The sequence below is a fragment of the Hoplias malabaricus genome, chromosome 3, assembly GCF_029633855.1.
Source record: "Hoplias malabaricus isolate fHopMal1 chromosome 3, fHopMal1.hap1, whole genome shotgun sequence".
In the NCBI taxonomy this organism is placed as follows: Eukaryota; Metazoa; Chordata; class Actinopteri; order Characiformes; family Erythrinidae; genus Hoplias; species Hoplias malabaricus.
Genome location: NC_089802.1, coordinates 16,748,694 through 16,765,465, shown reverse-complemented (window position 1 = coordinate 16,765,465; position 16,772 = coordinate 16,748,694). Strand labels below are relative to the sequence as shown.

At 38.7% G+C, this 16,772-nt stretch overlaps 1 protein-coding gene across 2 annotated transcripts in view; it reads left to right on the top strand.

Moving 5' to 3' along the window:
* The window catches only part of cacna1g (calcium channel, voltage-dependent, T type, alpha 1G subunit), a 279,098-nt gene that overhangs the window by 238,210 nt on the left and 24,116 nt on the right, over window positions 1–16,772 (top strand). For both annotated transcript variants that reach the window (XM_066666013.1, XM_066666011.1), the window contains 3 exons: window positions 8,632–8,783; window positions 12,577–12,686; window positions 15,167–15,300. In XM_066666013.1, coding sequence (XP_066522110.1) covers window positions 8,632–8,783; window positions 12,577–12,686; window positions 15,167–15,300 — 396 coding nt within the window. The remainder of the gene's footprint in view (window positions 1–8,631; window positions 8,784–12,576; window positions 12,687–15,166; window positions 15,301–16,772) is intronic.

Genomic DNA, 16,772 nt, shown 5'->3' with positions numbered 1-16,772 from the left:
ATACTTTCCAGGATTCTGTCATATAGTGTGTGATATTATTTTCAAATTATATTTATGTATCATGAATATGCATTCAGATATATTTAAGTGATTTTTGTTTACTCTAGGTAGAGGAATAGGACGATTAATTCTAATTAGTTGCTTTATCTTGTTAATCAAGGCTCTGAGCACTCTGAATTAGATAGTAATGTAAGGAAAAATGTGCTTGTGTAAGTCTTGGGTTTTTGTGGCAGGCTGCATGTTGTCCTTTCAGAGAGAAGTTTCAGAGTCTGTGTTCACGTGGCTGCTTTCAGCAGTCACACATGTACCTCTGCCCAGATGGCAAAACAAGCCAAGCGTGCGCACGAATAAAGAAGACAATCCAGTGAGAAAAAAAATCCAGAAAAAAGATTGACTTTGTGTTCTCAGACGGTTCTAGTGCACGCTTGATTCACACAGCCAGGATTTAGGCTCTTCTTATGGAAAAGGACAGAAATAACTCTTCTTGGAGACTTCAGGACTTGGTGATTGATTGTTGCAGACACAAATGTACTGTTGGGGGATGTGTTTTATAGTCCGTTATCTAACAGGTGTACATGCTGACGTTTATCTATTTTGGGATGTTCTCTGCCAAATCACATGACTGAGAAATGATTCTACACTTTTTGAAGGATTATACTGTTTTGTTTAGATGAAAAATGAGCATACAACTAAACCCTGAACCAAGTGATGCATTGAATTTCCTCTGAATCAAATGCATACACAATTTCCACATGAATAAAAACTAGAACCTCAACACAAATGTTCCCTACATGGACAAGAATTATGTGCGAACACCTGCTTGTCCAATGTTTCTTGTGAAATTAATGTTATTGATATGATATTTGTCCCTGTTTGTGGCAGCTTTAGTATTCTGGAAAGGCTTGATGTTGAACTATTTCTATGAGGATTTGATGGAGTTTAGCTGTGAGACTGTGAGGTCAGTCTGGTGTTGGATGATTAATTCTGGATTACAAACTCCACTCCAAGTCATCTGAAATGTATTTAAACAATATGCTCAATGCCAAGCGTCAACTAGAGGGGTATAATGCCCCCCAGCTTTGGGCTGTCATGCTGTGGAACTGTGTTCTCTCAAGTGAACGAGCTAAGAGTCTGGTCTTTACATGTTGTCATCAAATCCCAACAGCAATGCCCTCAAATGCCCATCATTTAGTGTAACTAAGTCTAACTGCAGAAAGGAGACATTTTAGAGCATCTGTCAAATACATCAATGTTACAGAATGCCATCAAATCCCCACAGCAATGCCCATCATTTAGTGTAAATCTTTCGTAGAACTGCAGAAAAAAGACATTTTAGAGCATCTGTCAAATACATCAATGTTTAATGTGCTGCTTTAATAAGTTTTATTCATGTAGAAATAATGTACACATTTTAATTTATTACAGTGCATCGTCTTTTCCCACTGTACAGATCTGTTGTGTTGAATGGTAACAAATGGCGCTGCTCTCTCTACATCATCACCCTCACTTTGCGACCCATTCACCACACTCAGCTCCACTGCCCCATCACCTTTCCCATCCAGCCTCCATTCCAAAAGGCCCATCTCGCTCAAGTCAGACTCAGAAAGAAAGTGTGGTTCGCCTGCCATGATCTACTAGCATGATATTTCTGTCTTTGTGTGTGTTCTGTCTTGTCCTAGCGTGTTTGTGTGTGTGTGTGTGTGTGTGTGTGTGTGTGTGTGTTTTGTTAGTGAGTGTGTCAACAGTGTGAGTATGTTTTTTACCCATGCTTTGCATTACTGGATCTTTCTGTTCCTCCTTTATTCTCTCTTTGCCTGGACTCCTCAAGTTGCTGCTCTTTCCTCTTTCCATTTCGGTTTCTCTGATTCTTATCTGTGTTAACAGGACAGCAGAGAATTTGGGACATCCAGCAGAGTCATGTTTTGATTATTTGGTTATTTGGATATATATTATTTTATTATTATTATTATTATTATTATTATTATTATTATTATTACAGTTTTTTTAACAACTGGCTTTCAACTCAGTGTGTGCTGGCTCACTGTATAATAAGACAAAGCAGCAATACATGCTGGTAATAGCAGTGGTCTCATATTCTTCTAAAGGAATGTAGCTCAGCAGAGGAAGTAGTGGCCAGCAGATACTGACTCATTCTGTGATTTAACCACTGATTGATATTTGTGGTGCAAAATCAACCTCAACTATTGGGAAGAAATTGAGACTCCATTTGTCTGTCTGGTCAGTACCATTCAGTTACATGGCTGCCTCCATTTATTGATTTAATTATTTATTTATCTCTTTACTTGTTTAATTATCTACAAACCTCAGTTCCAAGAAGTTGGAATGATGTGTGCAATTCAAAGCAAATCAGAAGCGTTTTAAGACCCGAAATCTAGTCCATGACCTTAGGACATCCCTGACAGATTACTCTGAATTTAAATTCAGAATGCTTTGGTACACGAACTCAGGAGTCCTTTGATAAATCTTTGGCAAGAAAACACTGTCACTCTATCTTCAAATGCAAGTTAAGATCGTACAGTATGTGAAGTGGAAACTGTATAGTTGAACACTTTTTTATAGTTGGTCTTTTGTGGCATCGGGATAAGTAATTGTCTATTTTGTGCGTAACTTACACATTGGTGAAGGCCCCATAAATGCTGAAATATAGATACCCATTTTGGACCAGCATATGTTGTCTTCTAGAGGACCTCTTTACAGGTCTTTTTCAGACCTGTTTATGCTTGTGTCAATATGACAGTGGCAAATAGCATGTTACAACAGCATGACTCTCCTAGACTTCTTATCGTCCACACCATTTCACATACTATCCCAACTTTTTTTGAAATTGAGGTTTGGTTTTAGACAAAGTTTACCATCCAGTCCTCAGTGTTTGTTTTGTGTAAACAGTCATCTCACAGCTTATTCCACTTTAAGCACTGTACACTTTCTCCACTCAGTGTTGCACGTTATCAAGCACAGCACCAGGAGGTTTGTCAGCTTGACTTATGAACATTAAGCAGGAGTTCACTTCCACATATGGCCCAAGTCTCACAGACATCCTCCATAAGTACACTGTGCTGTGTACAGTGTGGGTAGAGTGGGGTTTAATTTCAGGATATTCATCACATGGGGGAAGGCTCCTTGGTGTTTAATCAGTTCAACACAAAACATCTCACGGTAGACATAGTAGACATGAAAAAGAACTAGGATGGTTTCTTTTCTGAAGAGTATAAAATCACTAAGAGCATTCATGCAACCATTGTAAACTGACAATGGTTTTTATATTTCATTGTCTGTGGTGTTTTGTGTATAGTAGTCATTATGATACATTGGTTTGTCTGTATTTCCCAACTGTCCAAACTCCTGAAGTACAAGCTGATGTGTAGATGGATCTCTCCTGCATCCACTGTATTGTGAATGTCTAGGTTAGAATGGCCCTGGACCTCTGTTAGCTTGTTAGCTCTATTTTGATTGTTTTTTTTTTTCCATTGGAAAAACACACTAGCTATTTGCTGTGTTATCCTCATGGAACAATCTGTACACATCAGTGCCAAATTTATTTTTATTGGAAATGCAATTCACTCAATTTTCCAGTGATCCAACAGAGGTCCATGGTCTCTGGTTTCAGTTCTCTGGTTGAAAATGATCTTACTGCATGTAAAAACGACAGAGGCACCACAGGTTCTGTGCGTTGAGGCAAGCATGGGTTCAGGCTCCCGACTTCTCAGGCTTTATGGGTATTGCACTGTGTTACCAGCCAGTCATAGCAAGACATTTGAGCACAACAGCAGCCTTTTGATGGACAACCAAAGTCTTGCGGCTCATGCTTCAGCATAGCATACACTGCTGTTTATCATTCATCCAGGAAACTTCAATGGCCTGACCCCAATATCTGGCCCCGTAACTTTGAAAAGTACAGAGATGAAATTGGAATGGGGTAGAAATGGCCATCTAAGCAAAGAATGTCTCATTAAATCACAGTCATGGTATCATTAGCCTGTGCTGTGAAAATAGAGATGTAGATGGAGAGGACCAACAGTCGTGGTCCTCCCCACTGTTCTTTATTCTTCTTGTATTGGTTAAAAATAACCCCAGGCCATTTTCCCCCTTTCTTCTACTTTAAATCCCCTTTAAGCTGATTTGGCTGATACTTCTGTGGCCACTTGCTTTTGAAGCAATGCTGTGGCATGACATCAGAGTGGCACCACTGCCAAAAGGAACCCAAAGTTCAATCCCTTTTCCATATGCCTGCATGCCAAGCCTATCACTCTCTCTTTCCCTCTCTCTCTCTAAGGAGAGTGGGAGCTAAAAGTTGAGGTTATGGAGGGTAATTTGGCTCCTCACACTTCTATTCCCTGTCAATTTCTTTAGGTAACAAAATGGGGGTCTTGTACTCTATCTGATCATCAGTTTTTGTCTCCCAGTGCAGTGCTTATTACCCGGGACTGGTCTGATTACTGTGAGTGCTCTCCCTCCACCCTCTAGCGGCTTAATATTTTTTTAACCTAGTGGTCACTGTAGAATAATGAGTACTTCAGGCTTCTACCCAGAACTTTGGTTGAACTCCCTGATCAGGTGTAATTGGAGATTACCAACACTACATTTGTCTACTTCTGTAACAGGCTGTCTACAAAAAGCCATAAAAGTAAATGTAAAGGTAACCCATTAGGCCAATCCAAAAGGCCAAGTTTACAAATGCCAGATGGATCCATATATTTGTGCAATTCCATGTTAAAAATTTTTATACTTTAAATCCATTGATACATTTTGTGGAAAGTTTTGCAGATTGTGTGTGTGGCAATGGATCTGTGTTCTCTAGAGTGATGGAGCACCATCCAGTAACTTTGGTGTGGGTTTGAGTGTCTTTTATGATCCTAATCCTTAAACATCAGTACTTGACATCAATTTCTCAAGGCTGAATTCACTCAAATAAGTTCAGATTACTCTAAGATATGTTCCTTATTCCAGTGTAAAACTTCCCATAAAAGTAGTAGCTGTTATAGCTGCCAAGTTTTAGGCAAATTCTTAATTTTGTATAAGCAGATGTGTATGTTTGGCCAAATAGTGATTTGGTTTGAATAGTATAGCCTGTTTGTGTAACTATTTAATAAATAAATATATAAATGTGTAAATGAATACTGCTGAGACATCTAATAGTTAACCTGTGCTCTTCATTGCATGCCTGTTAGAATACAGTAGAAGCCTGCCGTTTGTACTGTTTGGTTTTTATTTGGGACAGTGAAGTCCTACAGCATGTTTTTTTAGTTGAAAGCAAAAGCGAGGGAGAGCTTCTCACTGAGGGGGATGAGAAGAAGGCAGAGCAACAGTGGGGTCATATGGGAGCAGACCTCTTCACAAGCAGCCAGGTGCACCTGGAAACATTAAACAGTAAAGTCCCTAGCCCATAGCCATCGTGGCCTGCTTCAGAAATGTCTCGGTAATCGAGCACCCCAGAACTGGAGCAGTCTGCACTCCACTACTGCCCTTCCCTTTGGAATTGTACAACTAAACAGATGAAGCTAAAATCCACGGCCTTGTGCAGTCCCCTCCGGTGCTGCTTTTTTGCCATTCTTAAAAAAAAAAAAAGGAAGAAACAGAGAAAGTTTTTTTTTACCAAGGCTAAGCATCTCACATTCATAAGTTGCGAATTATGAAACTCTGTTCATGTCAAGTCAGCACATTTAAGACCCCAAGAAACATGTCTCCAATTAGGCAGCACTAAAGCCAGAGCCCATACTGTGATCCAGAGATAATTAAGCACAGCACTGGTCTAGCTGGCATCCTGTGCCAAGACCTCGTTGCGATCTACAGTCTTCCATATTCAATGCACAGTAACAGGTATCTTAAGATCCACTTACGAATACTCCAGCATGTTTCAGTCTGCTGCACAGCCAATAAATGTGATATGTTTCTCTGTGCTTGACAGAACAGAAAATCTTTTGATACATGTAACATTCTTGTGCAACAAATTTGGCTTTTCTGTCACACTGATCTCAAGCCCTGATCTCAAGTGTACAATCATGTGGGGGGGAAATGCAAATATTTTACTTCTATAACTAATCCCTGTCTGGTGAAGCCTTTCAGACAGCTGTTTATAGAAACAAGGACACATTGTCTTTGATGTGAAAATAGGATAGGATAGAATGCTCTTCTGAAGTGGTTCTTAAACATGAGTATGCTAGTGAGTGAGTGAGTTACAATTAAGTTCCATGCAGAGTCAGTATTATTCCACCCACCCACCCACCCACAACTTATGTTCATTAAAAAATAATAATGAATAAATACAAAACTTCTATTCTCTGTTTAATTTAAATCTGGAATCCAGATCAAAACAAAACATGCACATATAATGGACTTGTTCTCAAGCCACTCCTTGATGGAGAATTTTGCAGCATGAATGCTGTCTTAATAAAGAATTAACTACGTTTTGTCATTCCTCAAAATGTAAAAAACTCTTCAATTGTGGGAGACTTTCTGCAATTTGCTACTTAATATTGGTTAATTTAATAACGTTCAAGGCTTAGGTTTGCCATTTTGGGCTTGGTCCATTTATTTTCCACATGTCACAGTATTCTACAGAAGGGTGCACTTTGACATGCATATAACATAAATATTCTTCACAAGAATTTAGCACCCGTGCTTTGACTTTCTGGCTAGTGGGTGTTTAGTTACTGCTGTAGTGTATACAGAGAAACATGTCAGTTATTGTCTGTGTGAATCAACATGATACAGACACAGCAGACAGAAATTAGATTGAAAACCTGATGCAAGTTATTGCAGACATCTGTTGGATAACAACATCATTTGGGAGATAGCACTCTTCTCCAAGTGTGTTGAGCTGAAATGATGCATGAGCTGTCTTCATATGTCCCAGAGGAAGCAATTTATTTGGCAAATTCTGTCCATAAAAATGACAAGAAAATCCTGGATTATCTGACTTTATACAAAGTCAAATTCTGCAGATGTATGCAGGCACATCTCCCTGCTTCCCTTCTTTTGACTTTGGAGTTGAGCGTTATCATTTTTCTCTCAATGTTAGTGAGGGCCTTTTCTTCTTGTCCTTTGCTGCCAATTAGCTCAAGAGCAAAGGCTAAGAGTTGGCTGGAGTCCACAGAGCCACAGCAGAAGCCACTTTCTTCTGTCCCAAAACCCCCCATGTGGCAGTGCTGCATAGACTGTGATGTATGGGTATATAAATTACATGCAAATGTACATCCGTTCATACCCATGACCATGTCCCAGCCCAAATCTGGGCTCATTCTATTCTCAGTGCAAAAGACTCCAATAGAATGTAGAAGCAGCCATATGATTAAGGGAATAATGCTGATGTGGCAGCATTTTAAAAAAAGTCAGCAGTCTGCACCTGTTCCTCCAGTGTGGGGGGTGACCGGTGCCAGGGCTTTGGGGACAGGCTGTTTAATGGGCTGACAGGACCACAGGGAACACAGCTGCTGCCTCCAGCCCCTGTCTGTGTGCAGGAGTGATAAGCCCTCCCTCTCCTTCATTGACCCCGCTGCTGCTGCTGTGCCAGAACCTCCATCTCTCAGTTTGTCCCTTCCTCCTCCTAATTCAGAGGATCTGGAACAGTAGAGAGAAAAGAGCTCCAGCAGCCTGCAATGGAAGATTTCAGAAAAAAGGTACATTCATTGGACAAAAAGTGTTGAATGTACCCTCAAAGGCACAAAAGAGTTCTTCAGGTTCTGTTGTGAGCAAGGTTTTGCTCGATGGAAAGGTACATATACACTGAATGATCAGTGGATTAGGAAGCCCTACCCTTGCATCTACACTCATTATCCATAATATCAGCTCCACTAAACATACAGGAACACGTTGTAGTGCTCCTAATCCAGTGATCTTTCAGTGTAAGTTCTTAACTAAAGGTGGTGAAGACATAGCTTTGAAGGCTCAGTGATGTAAGGGATTTGAGGGGTACCACATTGGTGACCTGAGGTTTACTACTACAGTGACTTGAGGGCTACCACTAGAGTTTAGTACCTCTTTTTCTGAGAGTCATGATGCTTTTTCAAAGGCATGCGTCTTTGTTTTTGATGGGTTTTATGGAATTTCTTTAGGGAATTGTTTATTTTGGAAACACTAACAATGCAAACACTCTCCTTTCTCTTTATGGTGGTGGCGACGAACATTGAAATTAGGAAGAAAGAGAGGAAGACGTCTAGAAAAAAAAAAAAAATCTAAGCACATTCTGAAGTCCCGAGAATAGAAGCTCAGCATAATGAGTCCCCCAAATTTTCCTCAGACTCTCATTTGGGAAGCCTTGAGGAGAAGGTTTGGTGTACATGTGTCTCAGGAGAGCTTATTAGAATAATTGTGAGGCGTGTTGATGAGGTGACACCTGACAAGAGGCTATGAGTGAGCAGGTCTGAAGCACCGTAGGCCGCTCCCATGCCCTTGACTCTGCAGATGAGGACCTTTTCCTCTCTTTCTTGCTATAATCATGGAGCTATATTTGTTCTTGCGCTTCTCTTTTCCCCTCCTTCCTTCTGGCTTTTGCTGCTATGGGCATGTGTGTATGTGTATGTGTGTGTGAGTGAGTGTGTCTGCTTTATTTGTGCCTGTGTAAGTATTGTTATCTCTTGCTTGCCTCCCCGTCTTGGTGTTGGCTCACCATAGAAGCTCAGACTAAGCCGTATTACTCGGACTACTCCCCAACGCGACGCCTTATCCACAAGATGTGCACCAGCCACTACCTGGACCTCTTCATCACCATCGTCATCGGCCTCAATGTCATCACCATGTCCATGGAGCACTACCAGCAACCTCGGGTAGGTCTTCTCCAACTAAACAAACATGTACATGTATAAAGCATATTACATTCATACAGTTATTGCCAACAGTGAATTGGCCAAAATGAATAATCTTGGCTCTTGAATACTGGGGAAAAGTCAGACTTCATTTATTTCCTTTCCAGTTAAAATAGAACAATTCATCTATTGTCACCCATCACTCTGCTGAAATGCATGTATTTAACAGACAATTGCACAGATGCCAGAACAGCATGTTTGGTGTGTTCTCCCTGTGTCTGCGTGGGTTTCCTCTGGGTGCTCCAGTTTCCTCCCTGGATTGGCGATTCAAAAGTGTCCCTAGGTGTGAGTGTCTGAGTGAATGTGTGAGTGTGTGTCGCCCTGTGAAAGACTGGTGCCCCCTCCAGGGTGTGTTCTAACCTTGTGCCCAGTGATTCCGTGTAGGGTCCAGACCCACCTCGACTGGGTCGTGTCAGTGTTTAGTTCTGCTTGTGTAATTTGTGTAATGGTGAGATTTTTGGTGGCCAAACATGTTTTGTGCTGTTGTTAGAGGTCCCTTTTTTCAATCATTTACTCTGTTATTTGTCTTTGAAACTAGATGCTCTCGAGAAACACAGAGAAAGAGCTCCTGGAAAAATGGATAGGCTAATTTGTCTTGAATTTATCTTGCATAAGTGAAAGTTGGTCTCTGACTTTTGCACAGAACTGTTTTACTCATACATAAACAATGTGAATAAAAATTCAGTGACAAATATCCTGAAAAGCATTAAGAATATTTTTTTATAGTTTTGGAAGCGTGCCCTCTGATATCTAATTGCTAATGGTCTCACACACACACACACTTCTTTTAAGGCTTTGTGTGTCATTTTTATAGCGCTTCCAAATAATTACAAGCGTAATTGTCTGTATTTGTTGTTCAGCTTTGTCGTGAGGATCTTTAGTTATTTCACACCAATGATTTCTTAATTTGTTTTAAATTGCATTAGTTGCACTTTTATTGGCCAGCTCTTAAGTGGGATATTGCTTCTCTTTTGCATCATTATATTGAGCTGGTGAGGGAAGCTTTTCTAACTAAATGGAGGGAGAGCTCATTCTTTGGAATCTAGCAGTGTTTCTGCCTCTTTATAGAATTAACTATGGATTTAATAAACCAAAAGAAGACACTGTACATTACAATGACTTTACCAAGGTTAAGGTTTGTTGTAAGGCTATAAAGAGTAGGGCAAATTATGAAAAACAATACTTATACAATACAGTAAGATGCTAAGCACAAGAAATGTGTTGTTATAAATAGTACACTCTTAAGAAAGTGGCCTGGTAAGATGTCTCTTTTGGGTCCCTTAAGAACCATGTTCAGATACTGAAATTTGTATTGAATTCACCTTCTGTCATCAATTAGACCCCTAATCTCTGTTAATCAGGAAAATGAAAATCACCTAATACCTTAAAAGTATTGTGTATGCATGAGACTATGTAAATAAATACTCTGTTCTCTGTTTTACAATAACAGCTGGTAATATTGGAGTATTTTATAGCAATAACACATGTGCAAACAGGTAAGCCCCCAATAAAATGAACCATCCACAGTGACCGGCAAAAAATCCTGGGAAAGTTCCTAAATCATAGCCCTCTAAATGTCCCAAAACAATAAAAAAAAATCCTAACCAAATTCCAACAAAGTCCCTTCTTCCACATTTTAGCCTTTGCTCCCTACACCACTTACACCACTGCTCTGCCCTAGGATCAAATGTTGACTCATGCTGGAGCTCCTTCAGGCTGAGATACAGCATTGTCTCACCCCCTGTCCGTCTTGCACCTTCCTAGCCACCCTTTTCACTTTCTCCCATGCCTGGGCTCTTTAAGAGATGTAGAAGAATTTGTTCACCCATGAACAGGAAATGTCCACACCAAAGCCTCACACAGCTGATGGCAAGAAGGCCATGACACTGTGAGCTTCCACAATCCACTGCAATCTCACTCTGCCTCACCTGTATCTCACATATAGGCTCATCAGTTCTCCTTTAGGAAGTTTACAAACAGAACATATGTCATATATCATTGCTTTAGAAATGATGAAAACTAATCTTGCAAAATATGATACTTGCTCCTGTCTTCTCCTCTGCCTTCTTCTTTGTAGAAATATATTAGACATTAGAAAGCCTGGTTATCTGATTTCACATCTTTGACACTGTCTTTGGAGCACGGCAGTTTCAAAACAGAAATGCTCAGCCACACTGATATGTCAACAACATTTAAAATATACTTTTCAGATTTTAAGAACATTTGAAAAATGTCCATATCATTCACATGACGTTGAAGTTTTTCATTAATGTTCTTCTGATCGCCTTTACATCATATGGAGGTTTTTAAAACTTTGATCTCATTTACAAAAAAATGTATTATAAATGTGGAAAATATTGCAATGTATTTAGTAAATATGTTCTCTTTATTAAAAAATAATAATAATAAAACAAACTCTATTTCAATGTAGCTTGTTAACACTAAGTTGAGGTTGCATGTTATACAAAGATTATTCCCTATCTTCCATCTTGCATCTTCCATATTGTGCATTAATAAATCAACACTGAATACATTGTATTGTGTAATGTTTGGACTTACTGCTCGTCCAACATTTCTTTTTAAAAAATATTTATCCCCTTTACTGGAATAAGACCTTGTATTCTTCTGGGAAGAGAAGAGTAATACAGCTTGTTTAGTGATAGTTCTCTGCTTATTCAGTAAAATTTGCTGTTGTGTTTGGGATGTTATCTGTGTCTGTTACCTTGTCCTATTAATAGAAAGCTGGTATTTATGCCCTGTGTTGGATCTGTTCTCTGCTGGAATTTTTCCAGGCATTGCCCTGTTCCTAATTGAGTACGCCAGCTCTACCTGAGGCTATAAATATATGTCTGCTTTTATTAGGAGAACAGCACAGAAACTATTTCCCACTTAAACACTTACTTAGTGTCTAAGGACTGTTGATTTCAGGCCATTTTAAATCGTAGCTTGGCCCTATGTGATTGTCTTTAAAGAATGAAAAAAAAAGAAATGTGGCTAAGCAGTTCTCATATATCTTCGTTCTGTTTTCATATATTATATGAGTAAAAGTGGATACATGTTCATAGGGCAATCATTTTTGTACCACTCTGGCCTAAGTTTGTTAGCCTAAGTTTGTAACCCTAAGCTCATATGCAGCTGTTTCAGCACATCAGGTTTCATTTCATGGTGTTCTTTGGAGATTACACAAATATTTGACTGTGTCCAAAATGGATGCACCTTAGATTAAAATATATAACATATAACAGATGTCTGCAAACATTTGAACATATATAATAAAGGGACTTAAATTTAATACTCCCAAGTACCTCATGCTTTGGAAATGATTATCGCACATTGAGACCAAAACTCAACAGACAGAAAATCATTCAAATTAGGAGGATATTGTAAATGTATTTTACTGAAAATGTATTTATATATTCACTCCATATCTAAACCTAATGCCAATTCTTAGCAAAGCTGTCAAAATGAAGCTTTTTGGGGATTGGTTTACCATGTTTAAATGGTTAAATTGGTTTACCATGTTTTACTACAGTAAGTTATGATTGAATACAAAAGAAAAACATGATTAATGAGACTTCAAACTCATTATATAGTTTTCCATTTTCCTACAGAGTATCAGTTTCAGTGTTTTATATTTGTATACAGTATCAAGTGGTTTTGATGTAGTATTTCCTGAGCAGTACCCAGGAGAATGAACATAAGGCTTTATTCTTATCCAAACAGCATGTTTTTAATCTCATGTTGGTTCCTGCAGGTACTGGATGAAGCACTGAAAATCTGCAACTACATTTTCACCATCATCTTTGTGCTGGAGTCTGTTTTCAAGCTGGTGGCGTTTGGGTTTCGGCGCTTCTTTAAAGACAGGTAAGAGACACATAGTCACGTCTCTTCAAGAATGTCCAGACGTCTGTGAATAAATCACAATTATGCAGGCTGAGGCCGACAAAAGGATCCAGATGCATTGACAGCAGCAGAACTGATGTCTTGTGTATATCAATAGCCTTGTTAGTCATTTTAAAGCCATATAACCACACTATGATATCACAGCACCCAGACTCTTGGTTAGCCTCAGACTATGAGCAGCCAACAGAAGGATGAAGGGTCTGGCAGCTGTGTTGGAAACTTAGAAACGTTTTATATCATTTGTGGTTGTCAAAAGAAACCCTTCTGAGTCAAAGTTCCAAGTACAGTTTCATGACGAGTCATAATAATTTGATACTGCCTATGGGTTAGAGGCCAGCAGAGCTCCTATTGCAATTCAGCAGGATTGCGATGCTTTTATTTAACCGTCAAACAGTACAGGCACATGATATTTATAGGTATAATATCTCACATTCATATTTAAACTGGAATTTGAATCATTTTTTCAAGTACTTAGAAGGATATTTCTACAAAACATTATATGCATATATACACTGATCAGCAAAAGCTTCCATCATTACATGTGCACTCTCATTGTCCCATTGATTCAAATAATTGACCCATTAACTTGTATTAAAAGGGTTATTTATTTTTTTTACCATTTGTCTCTTTTAAAATCATTACTTTGTTATTATTTACTGTATGTAGTTTTTAACAGAACTCAGTTTAAGTTTAGAACAGTTCACAGAGTTACTAAATTTCACACAGGTCAGGTATGAAAATTAAGCACCAAAAGCAGGATATTTTTAAAAAATGTTTTTGTGATGTCATAAATCCAAAACATTTGCATGAAGTAGGGGTCACTGGCCAGTTATGGGTTTTCACACACCAAATTCTCATAGCTCATAGTGCAAGCAAAGCAAATCTTTTTAAACGTTGCAGCAGCCCACCTACCATCCGTGACAGAAGTGACAGTCTCCTAGCACAGGAAAACGTATGCTCTTAGGAAGCTGAGGTTCGGAATCCTGACTGCTAATGTTCAATTCATGAATATGTCAAGGTTTGACTCTTTACATAGAGTTAGTAGAATTGGTCCTAAAACCAAGCAAAACCAAAAAACACAAACAAACACAAATTTATTTTCTGTGGCAGTTTTGCATTGGTAATTAATTCTAATAAAATGACAATGAGAGTGTTTCACAACTAAACATCATAAAACACAATAATTTGTTTTCAAATTATTGTATATATTCTAGATGTCCATTTAAATCTGCATTTTTAAACTCTGAGAAAAAGCCTTATGTCTTTATATGGCAGGGTCACATGAAGTATTGCATGAAACATTATAGATGATACATGTTACAATGTAAAACACACATTATCTATAATCTAAATTACTCTCAGAGTCTTCTTATTACTAAGTATATTCTGGATCCACATTAGTTACTGCATTACTGAAATATCACTGATGCTTGAATGAATTTGAAGCCATTGGTGGTCCGGCAAAATTAGTCTTGTCTTATCTTGTTTATTTAAAACCAGTGATAACACAGAGCTCATAAATGAAACTTGGCTGAATGTTGTAGTTCTTATGATGATTTATGCTACTGGAAATGTATGCTACATTTTCATCAGTAGGTTAACACGGAATGTTCCAAGTCCACTTTGAACCCACAGCCCAGGGTTAACAAAGCTGTTAGGAGAATAGAGAAATGATTCGTATGATGATTTTGCTTCAGTTCTCTCTCCTATCTAATGAAACACCTCTCGGTTATGGGCCTCTGAGAATTGGCCTGGTCTTAATGCTCCAGCTCCAGGCACAACCTCAGCCTTCACGCTGCTGCAGAGGGTGACCTCAGAGGAAGTGATTTCAGTTTTGGCAAGAAGTTTTAAGTCTTAGAGGCCCTGAATATTTATCCAGGCTTGAAAAATGTTGGGGTGAGATTGAGTTCAAATGAGAAATCTGACATTACGTGGTGTTTGAATAATGTGAAGTAATGTTTTAACCTGTAAAAACTGGAAATTATATTAGAAATATATATATATATATATATATATATATTTTTTTTTTTTCTTTTTGTTTTGGCTTCAGTTGCTGAATAACAAACGTATTCTCACTCACAGACAATAGCTAGTAATAAATTATATACATTTCATGTTTATAAGAATCTATAAAGACATTTATAAAAACCAGTGCACTTAAGGCACTATAAACTTTTAAAAAGCATTTTTATCAGGGACCTCAAATGTGGTCTTGGAAAGGGCATTGGAAAATTGTTCCTATAAATTAATAATTATTTATGATGCATTATATAAAACTTTTCTGATAATACAAAAGATCATTTTGAGGCAGTAAGAAACACAACTGTTGTTATAACATGCTGTTATGGGATGTGCAGTGTTGACATTTTAAATAATCTGTAAAAAGTTCCTGGTTACTTTTCTGATTAAATCAGTCCACCACTGTGTGTTTGTGTTAACAGGTGGAACCAGCTGGATCTGGCCATTGTTCTTCTCTCCATCATGGGGATTACTCTGGAGGAGATAGAAGTCAATGCCTCACTCCCTATCAACCCAACCATCATCCGCATCATGAGAGTGCTGCGGATTGCCCGTGGTGAATACACACTCACTCTGCTGTGTTTTCTACTGACTCTATTGCCATATATGCCAGTCTCCTGGGAGAGAGCTGTGTTTTTACTGATACTCTATGCCAGTGTTTGTATGGCTGCTGTTTAACACACTGAGCAGCAGTCCCACATCATAGAGATACAGACCAGATGGCTGCAATGAGAAATTCTGTTCACATTACCTCTCTCTAAGTCTTACACACACACACACACACACACACACACACACACACACACAAATGCCCCTTGTGTATGTGAGAAGCTGGGGCGCTCATCTGTTTTGGGCGATTACTCTCCTTCTAATGAATGAGCTGCTGGGGGAGTCTTTATAGATTACTCCCTCAGCAGAGACAGCCAAGCAAACACACCTGCCTTAAAGAGAGATACAAAGAGTGTGTGTGTATGTGTGTGTGTGTTTGTGTTTGTGTGTGTGTCCTGTCTGATTCATAGAGACACTCCTTTAATTAAACCCACAGCCACCTTCAGCTCTTCTAGATTCAAAGACAGTGCAGTCTGGTGGATGCCACAATGGCCTCATCATCAGCATTAATAAAGCAGTGTGCTGAGATCATGACGTCTATAACAACACACACACTAATCTGGTCACCACCAGAATTACAGAAGGATTTGTTTTCACTTGTCACTTCTAAAGTAGTGCTGTACCTGAAGTGCGTCTATTAATCAATCAATTCTCTTATTTAAAATTAGTCAAAATTAACTTATTATTAGTCACTGCTATTGCCAGCTCCATTAACTAACTACATCTTCCCCTTGTCACAAAATGCCACAAAGCTAGAAAAAACTAAACCCTAGTGGAAACACACAGTGATGATGTTGACTGTTTATTTATTTATTTAAATGTGCATGTTGGTCAGCATACAATGAAATGTATGTTTTACATGAAATGTCTTTCACATTTCACCCATATGTGGCTTTAAACACACACACACTAGTGCACTAGGGGCAGTGAGCACACATCTGGAGTGGCAGGCAGTCATCCCCAGTGCTCAGGGAGCAGCTGGGGGTTAAGTGCCTTGGTCAAGGGCACCTCAGCTGTGAATTGAGAGAGGAGGACAGTGCTGATCCTTCAGTCCTCCCACCCTGAATTTTCCTGTCAGTCGTGTGGATGGAACGAGTGAACTTTCAATCCCAAGCACATTTCTCTGTCATTTAGGCCATGGCTTCCCTTATATTTTCTCATGATACATATCCAAGCATGACACTGCATGGAAATGTCAACAAGGTAAAAATATAACAATAAATATAAATAAATACATACATAATTTAAGGTGTCTTTAAAATGTTCTTTGTGAGGACATTTAATCCCACATATTACAATCCATTGTTATAAAATTTCTTCTTTTTTTTTTTTTTTTTTTTATCCAACAATATAAATTTCTGCTTACGTTTTCAAGCAGTTGAACCAAACTGCAAGTGAACACCCACTCACCAAGAGTGT